Genomic DNA, 23,611 nt, shown 5'->3' with positions numbered 1-23,611 from the left:
ATAATTTTATATTAACATGCTAATTATAACTGAGCAAATAGGAGAAACATTAGGAACTTTTTAAAATAGTACTGTTAAAAAAGTTTATGATCTGGGAACGACTTTTTAAGAAATATAAGTTAATCCAAGAGGTTATATTTTTTAATACAATTATAAATCTTTTATTTACGTGCATATGAAAATTACAACAATGTCCTTGTCCAATGAATCTAAACAAAAAAAGGCATAATTTTAAAAATTGTGGATAAATTCAACAGTCAGTATCACTTTTGAGGATCAGGCTACGGTATAATTGTGGCACAATACTATATTTATATTTAATCGTTGAATACACTTAAATTAATAGAGTCCACTGACATTCAACGACTGAGTACAATTGTGGCACGGTACCACAATTGCACCTAAGATTTTCCCTACTTTTGAACTCTTATGTAAAGGAAGAAAATGATTATTCTTGAATTTTTTAAATAAATTTTTATTTTTAAAAGAAAATAAAAAATCTTTTAAAAAATTCGCACCTCCAAATTGTCTTGTCATCTTCCTTTTTATAAAAAAAGGCTTCAATTTCTCAGCCCTCTCCCTCATCATCTTTTTGAGAGGTGAGCACAAACACAAAAAACCAAAAAAAAATAAAAAAAAAAATAAAACAAACAAAATTGAAAATACAGGCCAAAAATCTATCATTTTTCTTCCCGTGAAACCCTAGAGAAATAGCCCCAGTACTTTTCTCGCTCTAGAATGTTCGTTTTTCTATCTAGAATTTGCATTTTCCCTCTCAAGATCTTTCATTCGATTCATCAATTTTTCCAATTTTAAGGTCAGATTCCACGTTATTGTAGATTTATTGCATTTCAATTCATGTAAAGTTTTTAGCTTTTTTATGAAATTGTGCTGTTTTCTGTCAAATTAGTGTTTTTTATGTGAAGTTTTCAAGGGTTTGATTCATATATTGGGTATTTTATGGCCAAATCTTGATGGGGTTTATTTGAATTGAATATGATATTGCTTTGTGATTTTCTAGGGTTTTTATTGTTAATGTTGTATTACAGGATTTGGTTTATGAAGGAATTATCATGTGTTAACTAATGTTTGAATTTTTTGTCTGACTTTGTGCAGATCTTGTGAGATTGAAATTAGGGAATTTTTTTTTCTTTCTTTTTGAAATTTGAATGCATTGGGATTTCTTGGCTTGAGAGAGGAGCTAGTTGTAGCTTTATTGGTATCGTGTGTGTTTTCTCTAAGGCATGTCGCTGTTGCCAAAGGGCGATTCCATCCAAATTCGAGAGGTGTGGAGTGACAATCTTGAACTAGAATTTGATTTGATTCGCAAAATTGTTGATGATTACCCTTATGTTGCAATGGACACTGAATTCCCGGGAATTGCATTACGACCTGTGGGCTCTTTCAAGAGCAGTTATGAATATCACTACCAAACTTTGAAAAGCAATGTTGATATGTTAAAGCTCATCCAGTTGGGTCTGACATTTTCAGATGAGAATGGTAACTTGCCCACTTGTGGGACAGATAAATATTGTGTTTGGCAATTTAATTTTCGGGAGTTCGATGTTAATGAGGATATCTTTGCCAATGATTCGATTGAGCTTTTGAAACAAAGTGGGATTAATTTTACAAAAAATAATGAGATAGGTATTGATGCAATGAGATTTGGTGAGTTAATGATGTCATCTGGGATTGTTTTGAGTGATAGCATGCATTGGGTGACATTTCATAGTGGGTATGATTTTGGGTATTTGCTAAAGCTTTTGACGTGCCAGAATCTGCCTGATACGCAAGTGGAGTTCTTTAATTTGATCAGAATTTATTTTCCGACCGTGTATGATATCAAGCACTTGATGAAGTTTTGTAATAGCCTTCATGGAGGATTGAACAAACTTGCTGAGTTGTTGGAAGTTGAAAGAGTTGGGATTTGTCATCAAGCAGGTTCAGATAGTTTGCTTACAGCTAGTACATTCCGAAAATTGAAAGAAAACTTCTTTAGCAGCTCTTTGGAGAAATATGCTGGTGTCTTATATGGTTTAGGCGTTGAGAATGGACAAAATACTCATTGAAAGAAGGGGGAAAAAAGGGAGTTTAGAAAGCTGTTTATTTTATGTGTAAGTGTGCCGTGCCTTAAGCCCACACTTCATTGTATACTTTTGGCAACTTAAATTTATAAATTCTTCTTATACTTATTTTTCTCATGTTTTCTATCAGTTACCATTTTGTATAGAATACAGCTATAGAACTTTTTCATGGCTTAAGCTTCTACCTTGTCAATTGTGCTTTCAATAGATTTTTATCTTTAAGTAGATTGGAGAAATTATGGGTTTTGGTTGAAAGGTCCATGAACAAATTTCTATACATTTTATTTTGAAAGGAAACTTTGTAGTTTAGACCTTCTATGCTGACAAACAACTGCTTTATTTTTTGAAGGTACTTGTCCTTATTTCTCAAAGGCGTTCACATTGCTTTTCTTGCTCGTTGGTTCTTGGATTTCCAAATATTCATTCTTTATTGATTCTACAGTTCTTATTATGTACAAGTTGATTCTTGGCTTTTGTTGATTTCTCTATTTATTTAGTTTAGTTTTATATCTCTTTCTCAATCTCAACTCATTTGCCCTGTAGCTCATTAGTACGTGCACAATTCTGAAGTATGCATGACTGATAGTGTTCTTTCTTATATCTCTTTGAATTGTTAAAGGAAGCATGGTATGGTAATGGCTTTACTGGCTTCGATGGTCACACGAAGTCAGTGAGAAGTATTTATTTCTGTAATTTTAAAATTTGCTTCATCATTAGGGTAAGTTCTTTTTTTTTCCTTTATTTTTATGGCCATTAAAGGTAAGTTGTAGCCGGTTCCTGTGTGACCTCACCTGTACGTGTGAATGGGGTAAGCCAGTATTTGATTTTACATGTGCAGCATCCTTTTACTAAAACCAAAATAAATATTTGATAAAAGCGAGTGGAATAATTTATATTTACGTGTTTGTATCACGCTTTTCAAACTTGATTAGTGTTGGTTGATTTCAAGTTTCCTCATAGCTCTCTGGTGCTGCTTATGAGCTTTATAGGCGTGACAAGTTTTCTCAGTGATTATAGCTTTTGCCTAGAAGACCCAACTCTGTCTTCTCTCACAATTTTTCTTAAAGCTCTTTCTGCGTATATATTTGCTGATATATTTATGAATAAAAGGCTCTGGTATGTTATCGTTTATTTGTTTTTAAAATCATGAAACAAGTAAACTCAATTAATGGGGCTAGATCATTGGTTATTAAAGGAACAGTATAATTGCTAACCAAAATCATAATCAGACGTTTATTATATCAAACTTATAATCAAAAAAGAATTGTAAGTAACTAATGGCCTTATTTTGTTTATCTTTATAGCAAGTTTTATCCATAGCGAGCATGAAAACAGACTACAAAATCGGACTAGCACAAAACCCTAAGATGTGGTTAGATTCTGAAGCAGCCTCTTGATAATAATACACAAACTTCATCTGCCCTTTCCAGAACTGTGTTTCACATGCATTATAATTTTTGACGTCCGCAAAATGATAATTAAAAAGGCAGAACCACCTTAAAATTAAATATGCAGAGCATTAGCTAAAGAATCACCCAAACTTGGGATTGAAGTTAAAATTGGGAGAGTATATTTATAAGTACTAACAGTTAAACTGAGTTCTGAGTTTGTATTCATCAGATTAATAACTTTCTACTTAATTTGATAATAGAACCAAGTTCTGTCAAGTGCATAAATGGACCCATGCATAAGAGAAATCGTAACTTCTGGCTTAATTTGTAACTTCTGGCTTAATTTGCAGCAGCAGCTCCAGCATCACTCTTGCCCTCCAAACTTCATCGTCCATTTCATCCCACACCACCTCGCCACCTAGCAAATAAAACTCAAATTAAGAATCAACAATTTCCGTGTGTGTGTGTGTGTGCATGTTTGCACATGCAAGCACACCTGTACTTGTTATATATCAAGCCGTAGATATGTAACAAGTTTCAGCAAATCAAGATTACCTCCACTGTAAAAATTTGATAGTTGAAAATTATTGGCATATGGTCAAGAGAGTTAAGTGTTTGGCTCCAAACGAAAGACATTTAAAAGATCATCCTAGGCTAGGGAAAGAAAAATTTCAATTACCATAATTCATTCTTTCCTGCCCTTTGCGTTAACAATAGTTTCAAGTTCTTGCAACTTGTTCTCCACATCGTGTCCAACTGTTGCTGTTGCTTAGAAAACAGGATGTATTTTCAAGATGCAGATTTCTTAGTTGTCGGTCATTAAAAATTATGAGTCTCCATTTAGTCAAAAGAAAATTTCAATACTAATGGTGCTTTAGCTTCAGAATATGTTTGAAAAGGTAAACCGAATGATAATAATATACATATCTGAGCTCTAAAATCAACCCAAATAATATATCACCAGAAGGTTACTGCAGAAAATAAAATTTTCAAATAGAAAACAAAATACCTTAGCCTTGTGTTCTCTTGCGTTTAAGTCTTCTGATATTGCCCACAATATAGGAAATGACTTCTTTTAATGTGGCTTTCCTTCCTTCTTTAAAGTTCCAAAGGTCAGGAATGACATATCTCCCACTTGGATTATACTCATTTAATTCCTTCAGAGCTGTTGTAACTGCCATGTATATCTCATCCCCCAACTCCTTGAGACTTTTTATCTTCTCATCCTCTTCATCTATAATTTCCTGCACATTTGAGGCCATTGATTAAAATGTAAATGTAATGTAGAAACGTAAGTGTAGCAATATAATGTGATGTAGAAACAGCATACCTTGGGAGTACCTTCAACATGTATTATCTTAAATGGGTGCCATTCAGTTGCCTTTAGATTCTCCTGCCACAAGGAGCATAGAGTAGAGGCCTCCACCTGTGCTTCCTCAAGTGGAAATTTATTCTTGCATGCATCCTGAAACGGCTTTGGATCAATCTCACCCAATCTCTTCACTCCGATATTAGTGCGAGCACCAATCAGATCCGACAAGCCCTATTGCAGAAAAAACAGGTGACATTAAATAAATAAAGTTTTTCATCACTACATTTTCTATGCAACTTTATGGAAAAAAGATGCAACATCTTTACAAAATCATATACCTGGATTAATTCTCTGCGAGCTTCTTGTAGCTCATCATTGCTCTGACGCTCTTTCGCGATGAGTGTTTTATTTAAAGATTCCATCTCATCCAAATCATCAATTTTCGACTCCAACTCATCATTCATCTCTTTCATCTTCTTTTGAACTGCTGCATCATCTTCATCTCCGAGGTGCTTCATTACCTCTAGTTTCCCTTTCAAGTCCTCAATTTCCATTTCCAGCTTCTGTTTAGCATCCAGCTGTTTTTCTAATTGAAGTATCTTACTTAGGGCCTCCTCTTTTTCCCTCTGAAAAGTTCGTAAAACATCATTAGTCAAGCTACAATTGTAAAGTTAAATATAAGCGTAGAATAAGATTTGGCATGAATTAGTCAAAGCTCATTAAGTGACACACTTTTTGCTCTTCAACTAGTCTTAAGACGTTCTCATCCGCCTTTTTCTGCTCCATGGAAGCCAACTGAAGTGAATTGTTCCTCAGGTCATTCTAGATTAAGAGAAAACAAAAGCCAATGTCAGTATCAAGGATAAGTACCATTACAAACAGATAATGCAACTGTCTTTGGTATTGATATTTTAAATGGCCCTGAAAATATTACCTGTTGTCTGTCTGCGTCAAGTTTTTGTCTCTCACGCTCAGTTAGTGCTTCACGCTTGTTCAATTGTTTGCTCCAGGAATCAAGTTTCTTCTTCTTGGTCTCCAATTCACAACTGAGCTTTTCTTGTTCTTCTAAGATCCTTCGAACATTATCACGAGCAAGCCGCTGCATCTTCCTAGTTTCTAACAACAATGAAAATGATACATATACTTAACAAATCAATATCATGTATAATAAGTTTAAGCAATATGTCAATGCAAAAGGCATAATCTGGTAACTACATCTACATGATCGCTCAGGCTCAATGGGCACAATGTTATTTAAAACTTAAATGCGTCCCTGGTTAAGCTTCTCTTATCTGTAAATGTTGAAACACTGTGTGACTGGGGATGGCAACAAGTACCTAAACCCAGCTTACAAATCAAGCTGCTGCATCTTTCTAGTTTCTAACAACAATGAAATCAATGTCATGTATAATATGTTTAAGCAATATGTCAGTGCAAAAGGCATAATTTGGTAACTACATGGTCGTTCAGGCTCAATGAGGCTACAATGTTATTTAAAACTTAAATGCAGCGGTTAAGCTTCTCTTATCAGTAAATGGTGTAACGCCATTAGGAATAAATAGAAAGGCTAAAACAGAGACAATTTCATCAGGGGTGGAGAGCCAACATAATGTGGGACATTTGAGCCTAATTATGCCACAATCACAGAACTGTCCAAAGCACATACTATTATACTAAAGATGATTTATGCAAATCACACACGCCAAATATGAAAACATGGGGTCAATATTAAAATAATGGAGCAGTACCTTCAACAAAAGCATAGTGCAGTCTGTCTTTCTCCTCAAGCATCCGGCTCAGAGACATAGTAGTCTCGTTGAACTTACACTGTAGTTCACTGAGATCTTCATTCTTCATGTCAATCTTACTTGCAAGGTGTGCAACCACATGAATTTTACTCTGAGCATCTTCCTGAACAATGTCCGAAACTGTTCTTAACTTCCCTTCCTGGCGAAGATACTCCCCTATTGGTCCTTCAGAAGTGTTATCATCAGCTCGTGCAAACCATCCGTAAATTCTCAAACCAGGACTTTCTTTTCTTGCAATCCAATGTCTTTTACCTTGATGATCAGCGTCAAATGCTTTTTCAAAATCCGAAGCTTGCATGAAACCGTTCCAATCATTATTGAATTTCACTACGGCCTGTGCAGTAGGATTTTCCTCATTCCAGAAAATACGAACCTCTACAGGTTTAAATACAGCAAACCTCTTTAACCAGTATCCGCTATCCAGAAAAGAGCCTCTATCCTTGGTCTCCATGACAATGTTGACAATTATTCCCATCCAAGGCCAGACATAGAGATCCTCTTGCTCTGGGTTTTGATTGACAGGCTGTGGTAAAACAGGACGTTGAGGTTTATCCACACCACCAGCCAGATCAACCTCTAGATACTTTGCAAGAGCCAAGTGATTTGCCTTTTGTTTTGCGCTTCTGTTAGCAGATCCTTTACCCACACCTGAAGCATGTTGAAGCAAGTCCTTGTGCTTGTAATCTTGTTTCTTCTTCCCAGAACAAAAGGGGCATCTTAATGTGCCATTAACTCGCACCTTATACTTCCCAGCCCTCAGTTCTTCATATGGTTTCTCTAAGTATTCGTTAATCTCGGAATCACTAATATCTGACTCTTCCTGAGAACTGTAATCCATCTGCCTTATATCACTGCAAACAAACGTTCAAGAATGAATGAGTTTAGATACTGATGCTGACATAATCAGTACTAAGCAAAACTAGTACAACATCATCTTTAAGAGTATTGAACCGCAATTTAACCAAAAAGGGCCACGAAATTCCACAATATGATTAAGACATAAAAGTCATCTCCGAGGGAATGATAATTGCATAATTCTCTGGGACTCTTATTTATATGCTACTTCAAAGAACACATCCTTTAAAACCAGCAGTACGACAACAGAAAATCACAAAATGTGGTATCAGGCAAGGTACTCAGTTTGCAGGTGGCTCATATCACCAGGTACTCACAAGAGATAACGAAGGGTGTCTTTGAGATACTTTTAACACCATTTAAAGTGCTTCAAAAAATTCAGAAATTATGTGAATTTAGGTTTTAAATGCTGGCCTAAAATAGGCAAATTACATTCTGGAATTAATAAAGCACTGGAATTGCTTCTCCAGCAAGCACTTTTTGGTTCGAAAACAAATGCTTGATACAAGTGTTTTCAGGAACTTTTACGAAAAGCCCCTGACTCAAAGCAACTTATCACAAACACAAATTATACACATAACCATTGTGCTTCTGCTTAACTTTAAAAGCAAAAGCTTAAGTGTTTGACAAACACCCACTTTTACCCAACAACTAGTACTTACCAGACATACCCACCCACTCACTTACACTCGACGGATAGCAATTCCATTCTACATCCACAGTGGATTAAATTAAAAGCCACAGCACTTCATCCAAACATACCCTAAACTCTAAAACACACACTCAAAATTAACAAATAAATTTTTCACTAGTTTCAGTTCAACAAATCCAAAAACTATGAACCCTCAATCTTCTTCTTCAAAACCCAATAAACCCATTTCCAAAAAATGGCCATTTTGCTCACAAAATCCCAACAAAACTCAGCCGACAGTCAAAACTTCATCAAATGAAAAGGTAAAATTTGACCCACATTTTACCGTTTCAGCTTCCCACATGCATAGTAAACAAAAGATATCACATGATTAACAACTAATAAGCAATATTGGGTTCAGATCATAGAGAGATGAAGAAGACTTACATGGAAATTTAGAGAGAGAGAGTGTGTTCTCCACTGCTGCTGGCCGCTGCTGTTTGTTTTGGTTTTTCGCTTTTTCGCTTTTTTATGGGAAATTTAAAAATGAACGAGTCACGAGTCACAGGCTCGCGCTGTTGTACTGCATTGTTTGTATTTGCGTGAAAACGCATTCTGTGCACCCAGGTCTATGATAAGTTGGAAAGCATAGAATCACTCTCATTTAATGAGAACCGTTCAATAAAATTATGATAATGATAATGATTGATTATACAATTTTATTAGATGACGTGAGAGGGCAATCACTGATCTTGGGTGACGCCAAAACTACTACATCATCATACAGTAAAAATTGGTTAAATTAATATTCAATAAATTAATAACTTTGATTAAGTAAAAAATTCTGCCTGTTCCGTCAATATAATAAATTAATAAATTAATAAATTTATTGATAGTAAATTCTTAAAAGAATAATTTATTTTTTTAAGAGCCAATTAATACATAAACTAATAATTAACAAATTTAAAGCTAAATATATATGATATGTCTATGATTTTATTTGTTATACTACATATTACCTTACAAATTTAATCGGTCATTATTGTTTTCTTTGCACTTTTCAAATAAGAAATCATTGTTATATTCTATGTGCTATTAAGAGAAATAAGAGAGAGATAGACTTAATATATGTCGTCTAAAAAGTCTCTATAATTAGTTATTATATAACCGTGATTTAGTAATGCAATTTAACAAAAAAGTTATCAAGTAACTGATTCACTTGATAAAAATCAAATCAGAATCGCATCATATAACTTGACAAAATCACTACTCTCTTTAATTATATTACCATAGTTTGTAAAAAAATTCTTATTATGAATGTAATATCTATATAAATTAATAAATTATTAACTTATGGGTAAATTAATAATTATTAATTTATCGATATATTAATATTCATTAAATTAATAAAATTTCATGGTCGCAAAACTGTTAATTTTTCAAAATTTGATTGAATTATCATTCGAATATATATCACCGACTAGTTAATGATGGTTTTAAAATTAGTGAAAATGGTAAGCATATTGTTATATAAGTAAATGGTTGTATAATCATGTGGTGATGTAGGTGCTTCTAAACTGCTTATGATTTTTTTTTTAAGTTATTTTATGCAACTGCGGTGTGTTATAGTATATTCTGATGATGTATTTCAATAATGAATAATACATTATATATACATAATAGTATTGTATAGTTAATAATTTTATACTAAATAATATGTTATTTATTAAGTAATTGATAATTTTTTATAAGATAAAAAAATAATTATATTATTTTACTAATTAATTGATGAGTACTACTTCATTTAGAATTGTTTTTTGTAATAAAAAAATAAAAATGTGTGGCATTATTCTTTGTATTTTGTATCAAAGCTGGGGATGAGAGAATAGTGTGAGATTGAGTGTGTGTGATTTGCGAATTGTGGGATTAATTGAGACTTCAATATCATTGTTAGAGAGAAAACAGCTTTATTTGATGTGTCTTGAAAAAGAGGAATAAATAGAGAAACCTAATCTGGACACGTGGCTGAGGGGTACGACCTTTCTTGGCTTTTAATGCTGGAAAGAGAGCCGTTGACCGTTCAAGGGTTGGTCAAGACCCTCACCGATCTGTCAGAGCTATTTTATTAATTATTATCAAATTAAAATAAATGCAAAATTCAATTATGTATTAATGTGTCATTACTCATTAGATGTTCTATAGATTTTTTTTCCCCTTTATTTTAAATTTCGTGTTTTACTTTTGGCGATTGGGAAATGAGAACGAGGAATCATTCTCATTCCATGTGTTTAATTCTAAAGCTAAGAGTTTAAGAATTGGATTGAATGAATCTCATTCTTATGGATTAAGAATGAGACTTCAATTCTATGAACTGATTATTTTGTCCTCTTCTAATTTTTAAAATTTTAATTATGTTCCTATTACAAAACTAAATAATAATAACATTAATTACTATTATAATATTTATAATTACTATCATAATTAAATAATAATAATAATAATAATAATAATAATTACTATAATAATACTAATAACTAATATAACATTTATAATCACGTTTGAAATAATATAAATTTTTAATTCAAAAAATTAATTCACTCAAAAAATCATAATATTAAGCTCAATAATATTATAAGGATGCATATATTTCATTTTAAAATGTTTACTTATTATTTTGTTAGTGAATAAATGCATAATTTAACTAATGATATTTTAATAACTTGAAACAATTTATTCTAATTTATTGTGATTTCAAGACAAAGCAACACATACCAATAATAATACAACTCATTCTTATTTTGATACACACCGTTTAAATAAACAACTTATTATAATTTTGATTATGATATCTACCCCATTCCGATTCTACGAAGTAAATGCACCATTAATTAATATCGAAGGGGATTTCCCATCGACAGACTACAATGTCTCCACTTTTTTATTTTTTTTCCTAATTTTGACATCAATTTCTTTTTTTAATATTTTATGATGGGAGTATCCAATAAGAGTATAGATTAGCCCAATTAAAAGCCCAACAATAACTCTCCAAGAAGCCCAGAAGTAAATTGGATTGAACAGTGTCTCTTGGGTTAGAAGATGGACAAAACACCAATCAGTGCCTACAATGAAAGATAGATTTTGAATTTTGATATTTTATTTTTAGAAAGGTTAAGGGTGTGAAAGACCTGATCAATTTTTCGTCCTCACCCCTACTAATAATTTGAATTTGGGATGGTCAATTAAAAACAATTACTTAAAAATTATTCGATCGAATCCTTAAGGGCCATGTAAATTGATTAATAGATTTTTTTAATTAGAATTTGCTCTCTTAAAATTAACCTATCTCAATAAAATGATTATATAATTTATGTTTTGTATGTAAGATTAACACAACGTATTTCATAAAAAAAAAATAGATATTGGGTGGAAATTATAAAAACGACTCCAATTATATTACCATACTTCCTAGATATTCTTATTATGAATGTGATATCTACATAAATTAATATATTATTAACTTATGGATAAAATAATAATTATTAATTTATTAAATATTAATATTCGTTACATTAATAAATTTTTCATGGTTACAAGACTGTTAATTTTTTTCAAAATTTTACTGAATTAACATTCGAGTAGATATCACCGACCAATTAATGATGGTTTTAAAATTAGTGATAATGGTAAACATAATGTTATATAAGTAAATGGTTGTATAACAATGCAGTGATGTCGGTGCTTCTAAAATGCTTATGAATTTTTTTAAAAGTTATTTTATGCAACTGCAGTGTTTTATAGTAAATTATTTTAAACGCTGATGACGTATTTCAATAATAAATAGTATATTATATATACACAATAGTGTTGTATGGTTAATAATTTTACCCTGAATAATGTGTTATTTATTAAGTGATTGATAATTTTTTATAAGATCTAAGAATTAATTGTATTATTTTACTAATTAATTGATGAATATTACTTCATTTAGAATTATTGTAATAAAAAATTAAAATATATAGCATTATTATTATTATTATTTATTTTATTTTATTTTTTTCAGCTAGCACTGGTCTGAGAATAACATAAAATTGCTCAAATAAATAACAAAACTAGAAAACTACTAGAATAGAATAAACAACTCAGAAACTTATCTCCCGTCCCGTGGGAGATTAGACGATGAATATTTAATTCATTGCCACTCTTTTGGTTACGCTTTGTCACTAGATGTGAAGAAAGCTTAATTAATAATTACGAAGGCATAAAAGCCTATTGACTCGGCGCCCCAGCCGAGAGGGAGGGTTCCCTTGCACCGGATTTGATCCGCCGGGTTGACTTGGCCCATTAGCATTAGCACGACCCGTTTGAATATTGTTTTGCTGATTTTGTGATTGGGAATACTCTGGGGAGGACGTAAACTTTTCCTCCATCATCTCTGACTTTTGTTCAAAGCGCTTAATTGCATAGATAGGTATAGGCCCGCCCTTTTCTACAATTTTTTCCAATTTGATCACACGCATTTGGCATTCTCGCAGTTCTTCATCAGACTGGTTTGGTTCATAAACAACTGCATCAGGACTTGTTATCCCGGGCTCTTCACTGGACTGGCTAGTGTGGGTCTGTTTGCCCTTGCGCTTTGATTCTGATTGTTGTGGCGGGCGTAATTGGCATTGGCTTTGTTGGTTTTGGTCGGGCAATTCATCCTTTGATTTTGGTGTATGAGTGGCTTGGATCCGTGTGGTTTCTGTTTGGGTTTCATCAGGCTTCTTCTGCTCAGGAGAAGGGTCTTTCTCAGGAGTAGTACCACTCATGATTTGTTATCAGCAAAATATTTGCTGGGTGTAAATGACTAGTTCGCTAATCTAATTGACGTTTGCTTTATAGACTCGACAGAGAAGCATTCATATTCATGTTGGATAAGTAGGGGTGAAACTTCTTCTCTATTTCCGTGGAACTTCCTCACCATTTCTTCTCGAGTTCCTATATGATATTGTAATTTTTTTACAGTAGTAATAATGTTTTAATTGTGTATCATTGGATTAAATCTAATAGTATATAATATTTTTACTAAAGAAAAAAAATAAAAATAATGGTAAACAGTTTGTTAAGCGTTCAAGAGGTGGATAAATTTTTGTAAAATAATTGTGACCAACACTAGAGTTTGAAGCAATTTCACTTAAATAACATATTTTATTTAAAATTACTTTTAAACTCTCCTTTAAAATTGTATTGTGATAATCTTTTATAAATAAATCCTCCAAAATCTATTACCATTAAGTATAAAATATAATATAAAGTAGGTTATTTAACACAAATCAAATAAATAAATTACAATTGTAAAATTTATATATGATATAACACTAATAAATAACACAACTAAGTACATATAACTAAATAAACGTCATAGCTACATCAATAAACTCATTGGTGAGATTGCTTGTAACCTAAAAACTATTTGATCACTCATGTTTTAATAAAATTTAAAATTGCATATTAAAATGCTCATTATTTTATATAATACTAAAGACCATTTTACAATTGATCATGAAGTATAGATTATTTTTAACACCCATTTAATATTCTTACATGATAGGAATTTTAAGTTTTACAAGCCTATATATTTTCATTTTATTCTCAAATATCACTTTTGTTAATTTCATAAAAATTAAGTCTAATATATATTCCTAATGAGCTTTAGTTTATGAATCATAAAAGATTATTTTATTGACATCCCTTTGATTGTAATTATAAAATTTTATGTTACTAAGAATCATTACTTTTATTACGTAATTACTAGTGACAATGAATAAAATATTGCCTCCAATAATATTTACGTGGAAAAAATGGGAAAGGAAATCTTTTTATATTTTTATTTACATGATAGAAAATTATCGAAGCCTTATAAAATTTAACTTTCACAAGCTTGTTTTCATTTTATTTTCAAATGTCACTTTGTTAATTTCATAAAAGTTTAATCTAACACATATACCTAATTAACTTTAGTTTATGAATCATGAAATATTATTTTATTATTATTCTTTGATTGTAATTATAAAATTTTTATGTTACTAAGAGCCATTGCTTTTATTATGATAAGTAATAGTGACAATAAATAAAATATTAAATCCATTAATATTTAAAGACATGTTTTGGGATACTTTAATTTAAAATTTTGACACAATATTTGAGCCATTAATATACCATAGTCTAATGTTTAATATTGAAAGTCAAAACAACATTTCATAATGTCATACCCTCCAACATTGAATTGCATGAAATTAATAGTTTAATTTTTTGTTAAAAATGTAAATCAAAATATTTCTCACTATATATTTGTATAGCCATATTTTTTTAATTGGTGAATAAAATATTTCTCATTTGTTGTGACTCATAGTATTACTAATTAAACATATATAAAATATTTTATTACAATGCCTTCTATTATCATTATTGTTTAGGTATTAGTAGTTTGTAATTAAATTCATACAATACAAATTATTAGAAGACTTTATGTAATATCTTTATATAAAGTATTATTGAAATAACATTACTTGTTAATTAAATTTATTTTAATGCTATTAAATATATTTTTGATACTAAATGTAAAAGTAAAAAAGAAAAAGAAAAATTGTAAAGTAAGAGAATTAATACATAATAATTTTAATTCCAAAATTATTTGTATTTCTTCCATTTTTTGATGATTTAAAATATTTATTAATTGATTAGATAAAAAATAATTTAAGTTATTTTATGCAATTGCGGTGTGTTATAGTAAATTATTTTAAACGCTGATGATGTATTTCAATAATAGATAATATATTATATATACATAATAATGTTGTATTATAGTTAATAATTTTACCCTAAATAATATGTTATTTATTAAGTGAATAAGTGATTGATAATTTTTTTATAAGATCTAAGAATTAATTGTATTAGTTTACTGATTAATTGATGAACATTACTTCATTTAGAATTATTGTAATAAAAAAATTTAAAATATATAGCATTATTATTATATATATATATTCAGCTAGCACTAGTCTGAGAATAACATAAAATTGCTCAAATAAATAACACAGCTAGTAAACTAGTAGAATAGAATAAACAACTCAGAAACTTATCTCCCGTCCCGTGGGAGATTAGACGATGAATATTTAATTCATTGCCACTCTTTTGGTTACGCTTTGTCACTGGATGTGAAAAAAGCTTAAATACAAAGGCATAAAAGCTTCTTGACTCGGCGCCACGGCCGAGAGGGAGGGTTCCCTTGCACCGGATTTGACCCGCCGGGTTGAATAGGACCCGTTTGAATAGTGTTTTGCGGATTTTGTGATTGGGAGTACTTTGGGAAGTATGTAAACTCTGGCTCCATCCACTCTGACTTTCGTTCAAAGGGCGGATTAAAAAATCTCATCCCGTCTGTTTCCCGCATTTTATCATAAAAAACTGCATCAGGAATTGTTATCCTGAGCTCGTCACTGGTCCCTTTGCCCTTGCGCTTTGATTCTGATTGTTGTGGCGGGCGTAATTGGCATTGGCTTTGTTGGTTTTGGTCTGGCGATTCATCCTTTGATTTTGGTGGATGAGTGGCTTGGATCGGTGTGATTTCTGTTTGGGTTTCATCAGGCTTCTGCTCGGGAGAAGGGTCTTTCTCAGGAGTAGTACCACTCATGATTTGTTCTCAGCAAAATATTTGCTGGGTGTAAATGACTGGTTCGCTAATCTAATTGACGTTTGCTCTATATAGACTCGATAGAGAAGCATTCATATTCATGATGCATGAAGGAGGGGTGAAACTTCTTCTCTATTTCTTCTCTATTTCCCACCGAAATTGAGAGATATGTGGAGCATTATTCTTTATATTTTGTATCAAAGCTGGAGATGAGAGAATAGTGTGAGATTGATTGCGAAAAGGGAATGGCCGAATGAGAATTTCATTCTCATCATGAATTAAGAATGGGATTCCCTTTGTACGAACTGAACTGACTGTTTTGTCCTCATCTAATTTTTAAAATTTTAATTATGTTCCTATTACAAAACTAAATAATAGTAACGTTAATTACTATTATAATATTTATAATTATAATGATTATTATCATAATTAATATATTATTATATTAACCCCTATATATTATATAATCATATTAATAATAATAATAATAGAATACTAATACTATTAATAATAATAATGATGATGATGATAATAATTATAATTATTACTAATATAATATTTATAATTATGTTCAAAATAATAAAAACAGCAATTTTTTATTCAAAAATTTAATTGACTGAAAAAAAATCATAATATTAAGCTCAATAATATGATAAACATGAACATATTTCATTTTAAAATGTTTACTTATCATTTTGTTAGTGAACAAATGCATAATTTTTTTCTTCTTTTTTTTTAAAAGGTAAGAGGAAGTGGGCAAGCCCAAATACAGTTTTTATACTCTTTACCACCTTCAAGAATCAAACCCAAATTTTGGTAAAGGTTACACCTGCACAACCAACCCGACCACGCCCTTAGGGGCTAACAAATGCATAATTTAACTAGGGGCATTTTGATAATTTGAAATAATTCCTTCCATCCATTCCGATTTTAAGACGGCATAAACACGTAAAGAAGAATATAACCCATTTTTATTCTAATTCATGCCATTCGAGTAAACAATTATTTTAATTCTAATTTTTTATTTTGATACCCGCCTCATTCCGATTCCGCGAAGTAAATGGTTAATAACGAAGGGGATTTCCCATCTGCTGACTACAATGTCTCCATTTTTTTTTCTTTTTTTTTTCTCTAATTTTGATATCAATTCCTTTTTTATATTTTATGATGGAGTATTCAATAAGAGCATGGATTAACCCAATTAAAAGCCCAACAATCATTCTCCACGAAGCCCAAAACTAGATTGGATTGAACAGTGTCTCTTGGGTTAGAAGATTGACAAAGCACTAATCAATGTCCACAACGTAAAGTAGTTTTTGATATTTTATTTTAAAAAAGGTTAGGGTGGTAAAGACTAAATTAATTTTTAAGTCCTTACCCTTATCAATAATTTGAATTTGAGTGGTTAGTTAAAAAAAATTACTTAAAAATTATTCGATCAAATCTTCAAGGACCATGTAAATCGATTAATAGATTTTTGAATTAAAACTTGCTCTCTTAAAATTAACCTATCTCAATAAAATGACAATATGATTCTATGTTTTGTATGTAAGATTAACATAACATACTTGATAGAAAGAAAACTTAGACATTGAGTGGAAGTTTAAAAAAAAAAAGTAGTGACTAAATTTGTACTAAAAATTTTACAAAATTAGGTTATGGTAACTTGGTGAAATAACAAAGTTAAGATGATTTTACCCGTAAGCAACCAACTTAGCATAAGACAAAATAATTTTTTTTATACATTTATATATTACAATCCTGATATTTACAATTAGAAATCCGTCAAAACTTGTTTGAGTAATTCTATTATAGCACAGTCTGAGTATCAATTTTTAATAAACTAGAAGAAAATTTACCCTCATTATTATTTAAAAAAATCAATTCTACTCCAATATAAGGAACTAATTAACTCCTATTATATAAAAAAATAAGTCCCAATATTGACCATGCGTTGGAACTTGAACGCATGCCTCAAGTTTGTTGAGGGCACAGGCACACCAATGGACTACAAACCCATTGGCTAAGACAAAACAAATTGAAAGAAGCAAAATAGCAAACCAATAAAACGACTCCAAATCTCCGAATATTCTCTTAATTAATGATCAACAAGTACAATCGTTAAGGTTTTCTTTTAGGTGGGGCCAAAGTTTAAGCAATGGCACCATGAGAGAAGAGAACTCAAATAAATTTAATTGTAAGTCATGAAACATCAACTTTTGGGCGATTTTTGCAATAATTTGACTAGGTTAACGTGCTCATATGTGGCTTCAACTTGTTATGCTAAACATATTGTCATAATAAAAGTGGGTCTATTTTCTTTACCAACTTGTTATTGTACGAAGTAAATTTCTTTTGAGTCCTCAGGGTTAAGCACAAATTCTCACATGACCTTTCATACTTTCAAAATTAAATTTAAACATCCAATTAACTGTTAATTTTGTTAGGATAACAAACTTGTATTATGAATCTTGTCATTTAAAGCAAGGATATATTTGCCACCTAGTAGCTCTTTTGCCTTAAAAAACATTTAACACTAACATGAGTAACATCGATAATTAAAATCTTTCAAGTTATTTTAAAAAATATGAGCTAAATAGAATCGATGTCTAACTCTAGAGATTACCAAGGAATATATATATATATATATATATATATATATATATATATATATATATATATATATATATATATATGTAAAACAAGTTAAAAAATTAATTTAATGTATAAATTAATCAAACATCCTAATAAAGTAAATATTCTAGACTAAATTATGAGATTTTTTCTTTCTTAAGAAAAAGAAACTTATGAATCAAATATATAGTCAATTCAAAGAGCATATTTACAAGAGGAATAATTATCTTTATTCTAGCCGGTTTAACGACCGATCATGTCTAAATGAAAAATATTCTAAATGAAAAAATATATGTATTTTGCCGTTAATAATAATTTCCTTAACACTCTTTTTGCATAGCTTTAAATTTGGCCTCTATGATTTGACTTTAATGGCTGTAAATCGTTTTAATTAACTTTTGTAGTCAGCATATTAATATCCCCCAATTTGTACGGTAGCAACACATATATAACATGATAACGCATGCAAAGCGAAAAAAAAAAAAAAGTAAACAAATATGCCTCTACAGACATGATTGTGACACATATTAGGCACTAGTACATGTACAATTAAGTTCTATGTATGGCCTCGCTATTCGGAAAAGAAAAGAAAAAACACAAATGTCCTTATTTGATAAAAATTCTCTGTAGAAATAATTAATAAAAAGTTTTATTTAAGTTCGAAGAGTTCAACTATTTACACATAGAATGATAGAATTGCAAATTCGCGTTTTGTTAAAATGCAAATGACCCCACTTATAAGTTTTCATTCTAAAGAATGAGTAAACGATAAAATATTTTCTCTTTTGATTGCGTGCTGTCAGCTGTGGAGGGTTGAATTATTAATTATTGCTATTATTATTGTTTTTGAGGACAATTGTTGAAAATGAAAAAAAGACTGAAGACAAGAGAAACTTCTGATACGATCAAATCGAAGAAGACATGAATACAGTTTGAAATTATATGCATCACATAATTACTGATTTCACTTTTGATTTCTGCCGCTACTTTAATTGAAGTAGTCAAAAAAGAAGAGAAGACAAAACCCAGAAAACCAAACAAGAGATTACATGAAATCATTAACCAAGTTATCAACTTATCATAACATGAGAGTTAGTGACTTTGGAGTGGTGACGATTTCAGAATCTCTAACAATTATTTGGAGAAAACTTAATCAGCTTAGATAAATGTGGAACAATTTTATTATGATATTTGAACGATGTTCCGTAATGAATTTAAATTGAAATAATTAGTTGAGTAAAGAACTTGGATTCATACTTTTTATACCCATTTATTAATAATTTTTTGTCGTTTGTGTAGTTATATTAGTGTACGGTCATGATTAATTACCTATATATCCTTATCTAATAATCACCAATCACACATTTTTAAAAACTCAACACAAAATGCATATAAGCATCAAGGAAGATGGAAAATACAGTGTATGTAGGAAAAAAAAATGCTTAATACATGATGAGATCATCTTAAGTAAGTGTTGTTTGACAGTAGTCACAAAAGAAGAAAAGAATAAGAAGAATTCTTGGCAAAAGATTAAAAAGTTAATTTTTAACCATTCACAATTTGTTGCTGACTAAAGAGCCGCCCTAAAAGCTGAGAAGATATATGCCCATAAATTAACTAACATAGGGGTGTGAATAAGGTGGATTGGCTGCACCATACATTCACAATTTTTTTTTTAAATTATTGATAACAATTGTTAATAACTTTTTTGCTGTATATACAATTTGTGTTTTCAGATAATCTATGTTGCAAAAACTTATTACCTAATAATAAATTGTTATCATTAACGATAAATTTGCTACTGATAACAAAATGTTAGTGAACGAAGCAGCTGATACGCCACAGTAATAAGACCCTAAACATAAAAAGCAAGCATGTAAAAATAGAGTTCTCGGGAGACGGCTCTGCAACGAAAAGCTTCTTCCACAATATTCTTCAAAGAATGTGCATGGTGGAGCATGAAAAAGAAAGATAATTACTAGGGCAGGGTGAAGCCAGAGCCAGTGCTTTAAAATTTTAAATTCCCTTTTGAACATGTTCGTGGATGTAAGATTGTCTTCGTGCATGCATCTCAAATATTGATAATGACTTCGGGAAATGACTTCAGATTTCTTATGATTATAGCGCATGTCTTTCCCTCTTCATGACGCGGATGTGAAAAAGTGTTTGAGAGTTTAAAGATCACAACAACTCATCATCCCATTTTTTTAGACCAACTTTTATACTTTCACAACTATTATATTATAAATACGTTTAGGAAAATTGAAATGAAGCGTTGAAGCTTTGCTTTTCGTTTTTTAATTTATAAATGTAAGGATGGACACAATTTAAAGTAAGTTTTTGGTCACTTCTATATATATTTTTTTTCAAGATTCTAATTTGAGAGACCAGCCAAAGATTGTGTGATTAAAAACCATAGATATGTTCAATAGCTGTAAAAAAATATTCTTCACATACTGAATTAAAAACATTGTATCACCAACTAGAATTTGTTTTATTGTCTGTGCTGGCCACCTCGCCGGTGATCTGATTAGGAAAAAGAAAAAAAATGATAATAATATGTTTACATTCTTATTAATATGTGGTCAAAGAGAAAGGCATAGTGCAAATATGTTAGCTATATGTTGGTGCCTCCATTTTCATATCATGTGTTGCTTTAATTAAAATTTCCACCGCCTGCAGTTCCATGAAGTTGACTAATTGAAGCAGAGCACAAACACTTAGTGAAAGACAAAATGATTCAAATTGCATAATGGGAGTACTTTTAGAGTGAGTGTGACACCGTGACCTTAGATTAAGGCAACAAAATTGAAGGTGGGTTGATGTTTTCAACAGTTTGAGGGATAAATTGATAAATGTTAATTTATGAAGAGGGTAAACTGAAATTTACCTATACCAAAATAATCACAATTTTTTGGACTTATTTTCTTTTTTCCCATACTATCAATTCTTTTTTCCTTTCTCCTCCAGAGGAATCAATACCTTCTCACATAGGGTTCCTTCAATCATTTTCTCACTCTATTATTATTTTATTAATTTTTATTTTAAATTAGAATAAAAATCTACCAAAACTCGGGACGTTTCAAACGGTAATTTATCGTGTTCTATTTAATTTTAATAAAATTTATTTGTAACATCTTATTTTCAATGAAATTTTAATCATTAATATTTCTTAATTTTGGTTGGGGTAGGCTGATTAAACAATGAAAAATGAATTTTGAGACATGTTAAAGGAATCAATTATTACATAGTGAATGAGATCATTGAGTGAATGATAATTTAGTTGTATATGTAGCAAAAAAAAAAAGAATGTATTTTCTAATATTGAAAATAAAATTATTATGTAACATTTTCAAAATACAATAACTTGTAAAAGGAATTAGGATTCTTTTCTAGTGATTTTTCCCTTAATCTTTTTTATTTTTCAAATCTAGTAAAAAAAATTGGTTTGATTATCAACATCAAAATTTAAAAATTAACCTCGACAACTTATTTTACTGAAAAAGATAAGAAGAGAAAATGCACTAGAAAAAGATTTTTGTCCTACAGATATATACAACTAATTGGTATTGGTTGCGATTATTATTTTAAAAATATTTCTTCAATTTTACGGTTGTTTGAACTAGTCCTCCCTGGAATCAAATTCTTAATTGGGTCCTCAATGCTTGAAATGAATATTAATTAAAAAGAAAGGGAAAAAAAGAAAATATATATAAATCCTGACCAGCCAAATTGGTTTGAGAAAGAGTCAATAATAAAGAGAAGATAAGTAGATAACTAAGAAAGTGAATGGAAATAACACTAGTTGTTCAACTAAAAAAGAGAAATTGGGCCACCTACTAATATTCTTCATTAAACACTCTTTTTAGGGTTCATCAACCTTTGTCACAGGATTCCCACTATGATTCCATCATCCACTTTATTGAAAAGAGCCCACAAAACACATTATCTTGATTCTGCCCTCTCGCGATTTCAAGTTTCAGCCATCAAAAAGCATTAAATCAACATAGAACAACCAGTACCAATTGCGTAATACATTAAACAGTTTGGAGATTCTAAAACCCTAAATAATACTTACTAATTTACAGTACGCTATGTTGAGTAGTTGAATTTCTCACACATTAGTAAGAAAAGGGGTGATGTACTGCCGTTATAGTAGAAAAAGACTGTTATTTATATCGAATACCTGAATATCCTAGGCCAGCTCCCTACAAATGATATCAAAGTCATTACTTAATAATTAAAATGTAGTAGACTCAATGGACCAAGATCGGTGTTGCTTTCCCACCAGCTGGGGATTCCTCTAAGAGGATGATTTTTGAGTAGTTAAGTTGTCTTCCGTTGGCTAGAGGAAAGGTGATAATAGGTTTACTTGAGTTCACTCTACCTAAAAGTTTAGTCTTTAAACTGAATATCCGGATACTGTGCTTGCACCATGCAGCTTAACTAACTGGTTTTAATTAGAAGCATTATTTTCGTTAAGAGATAAACTCTTTTCTTACTATAATTAAGGATGAGCATAATCTTCCGCAAAGTCCCTCATTCAAGTCAAGGTTTGATCCTATTTTTGTGTCCCTGTAAATCCAATTTTTTTCAGATTTATTTTTCAAAGAGCGATCTAGTCTTTTTTTTCCCTAATTATTCATGTTTATTATTTAATTTCTACAAAATTTTAAGCTTCAATGATACAGTTCTAGCCATTGTTTTGATCATACGACATATTTTGCACTCGGGGAGACCGAGACCGGAATAGTGAAAGTCTTTATTTTTCTGATATTTCTTAGCCATCCTTTAGTGCATTTTATTCCCCTTTATTTTCTGAAAAAGAAAAAGCCATGAATTTTATTTTTGATAAGTTAGTATTAAAAAAATTACTTAGCTTTGAATCTATTGGTTCAAAATTTGTAGGTGAGCATTTCACCAGATCAAGACTGTCCAAGCAAAGCTGAAATTTCTTAATATATATTTAACAAGAATCAATCAATACATCAAGTACTTTTTGCTCGCTAACCATCATCATACGTTTTTATTATTTTACATGAACATGTGTGCTTTAAAAATTATTAGTGGGATGTTTTTGCTAAAGTGAATTATTTAGTTGTTGATTATCAAAGATTCCCTGAATCACTTCTTGATTCCTTTTAAATTTATATGCTACTAACGACAAATTAGAAGGGCTTTCATATATTAAAATATCCATTATACATGGACCGATGCATGAGGC

The 23,611-nt window shown here is 30.7% G+C and overlaps 2 protein-coding genes across 3 annotated transcripts; one reads left to right on the top strand and one right to left on the bottom strand.

Annotated features, from left to right (window-relative positions):
- The first annotated feature begins 547 nt into the window (after positions 1-547).
- LOC18035718 (probable CCR4-associated factor 1 homolog 6) lies at positions 548-2,268 on the top strand. The gene is made up of 2 exons (XM_006427533.2): positions 548-817; positions 1,117-2,268. The coding sequence occupies exon 2, from the start codon at positions 1,245-1,247 to the stop codon at positions 2,067-2,069; it is 825 nt and encodes a 274-aa protein (XP_006427596.1). The 5' UTR covers positions 548-817; positions 1,117-1,244; the 3' UTR covers positions 2,070-2,268.
- A 1,363-nt stretch (positions 2,269-3,631) lies between these two features.
- On the bottom strand, positions 3,632-8,647 carry LOC18035914 (factor of DNA methylation 1). Of its 2 annotated transcripts, XR_002904668.1 has the most exons (9): positions 8,529-8,647; positions 6,536-7,446; positions 5,722-5,903; positions 5,520-5,609; positions 5,126-5,413; positions 4,806-5,018; positions 4,485-4,719; positions 4,155-4,237; positions 3,632-3,893 (listed from the first exon to the last, which is right to left on the bottom strand). XR_002904668.1 is itself a non-coding variant. In XM_006427531.2 (8 exons), exons 2-7 carry the CDS (start codon positions 7,431-7,433, stop codon positions 4,486-4,488), a joined length of 1,905 nt encoding a protein of 634 aa, XP_006427594.1. In that variant the 5' UTR covers positions 7,434-7,446; positions 8,529-8,646; the 3' UTR covers positions 3,632-3,893; position 4,485. The 2 variants fall into 2 exon arrangements, 1 of the variants encoding a protein (XP_006427594.1); XM_006427531.2 differs by lacking the exon at positions 4,155-4,237 and having other exon boundaries at positions 8,529-8,646.
- Positions 8,648-23,611: the final 14,964 nt, after the last annotated feature.

The sequence above is a fragment of the Citrus clementina genome, unplaced genomic scaffold (assembly GCF_000493195.1).
Source record: "Citrus clementina cultivar Clemenules unplaced genomic scaffold, Citrus_clementina_v1.0 scaffold_7, whole genome shotgun sequence".
Lineage (NCBI taxonomy): Eukaryota > Viridiplantae > Streptophyta > Magnoliopsida > Sapindales > Rutaceae > Citrus > Citrus x clementina.
This window is presented reverse-complemented; position numbering and strand designations above follow the sequence as displayed.

Excerpts from the sequence above, each read along its gene's own strand:
- LOC18035718 (XM_006427533.2), top strand. The coding sequence starts at position 1,245 with ATGTCGCTGTTGCCAAAGGGCGATTCCATCCAAATTCGAGAGGTGTGG.
- LOC18035914 (XM_006427531.2), bottom strand. The coding sequence starts at position 7,433 with ATGGATTACAGTTCTCAGGAAGAGTCAGATATTAGTGATTCCGAGATT. Across the intron at positions 5,904-6,535 it reads GCACTATGCTTTTGTTGAAG|AAACTAGGAAGATGCAGCGG; the intron begins GTACTGCTCCAT and ends CATTGTTGTTAG. Across the intron at positions 5,019-5,125 it reads CTCGCAGAGAATTAATCCAG|GGCTTGTCGGATCTGATTGG; the intron begins GTATATGATTTT and ends TTTCTGCAATAG.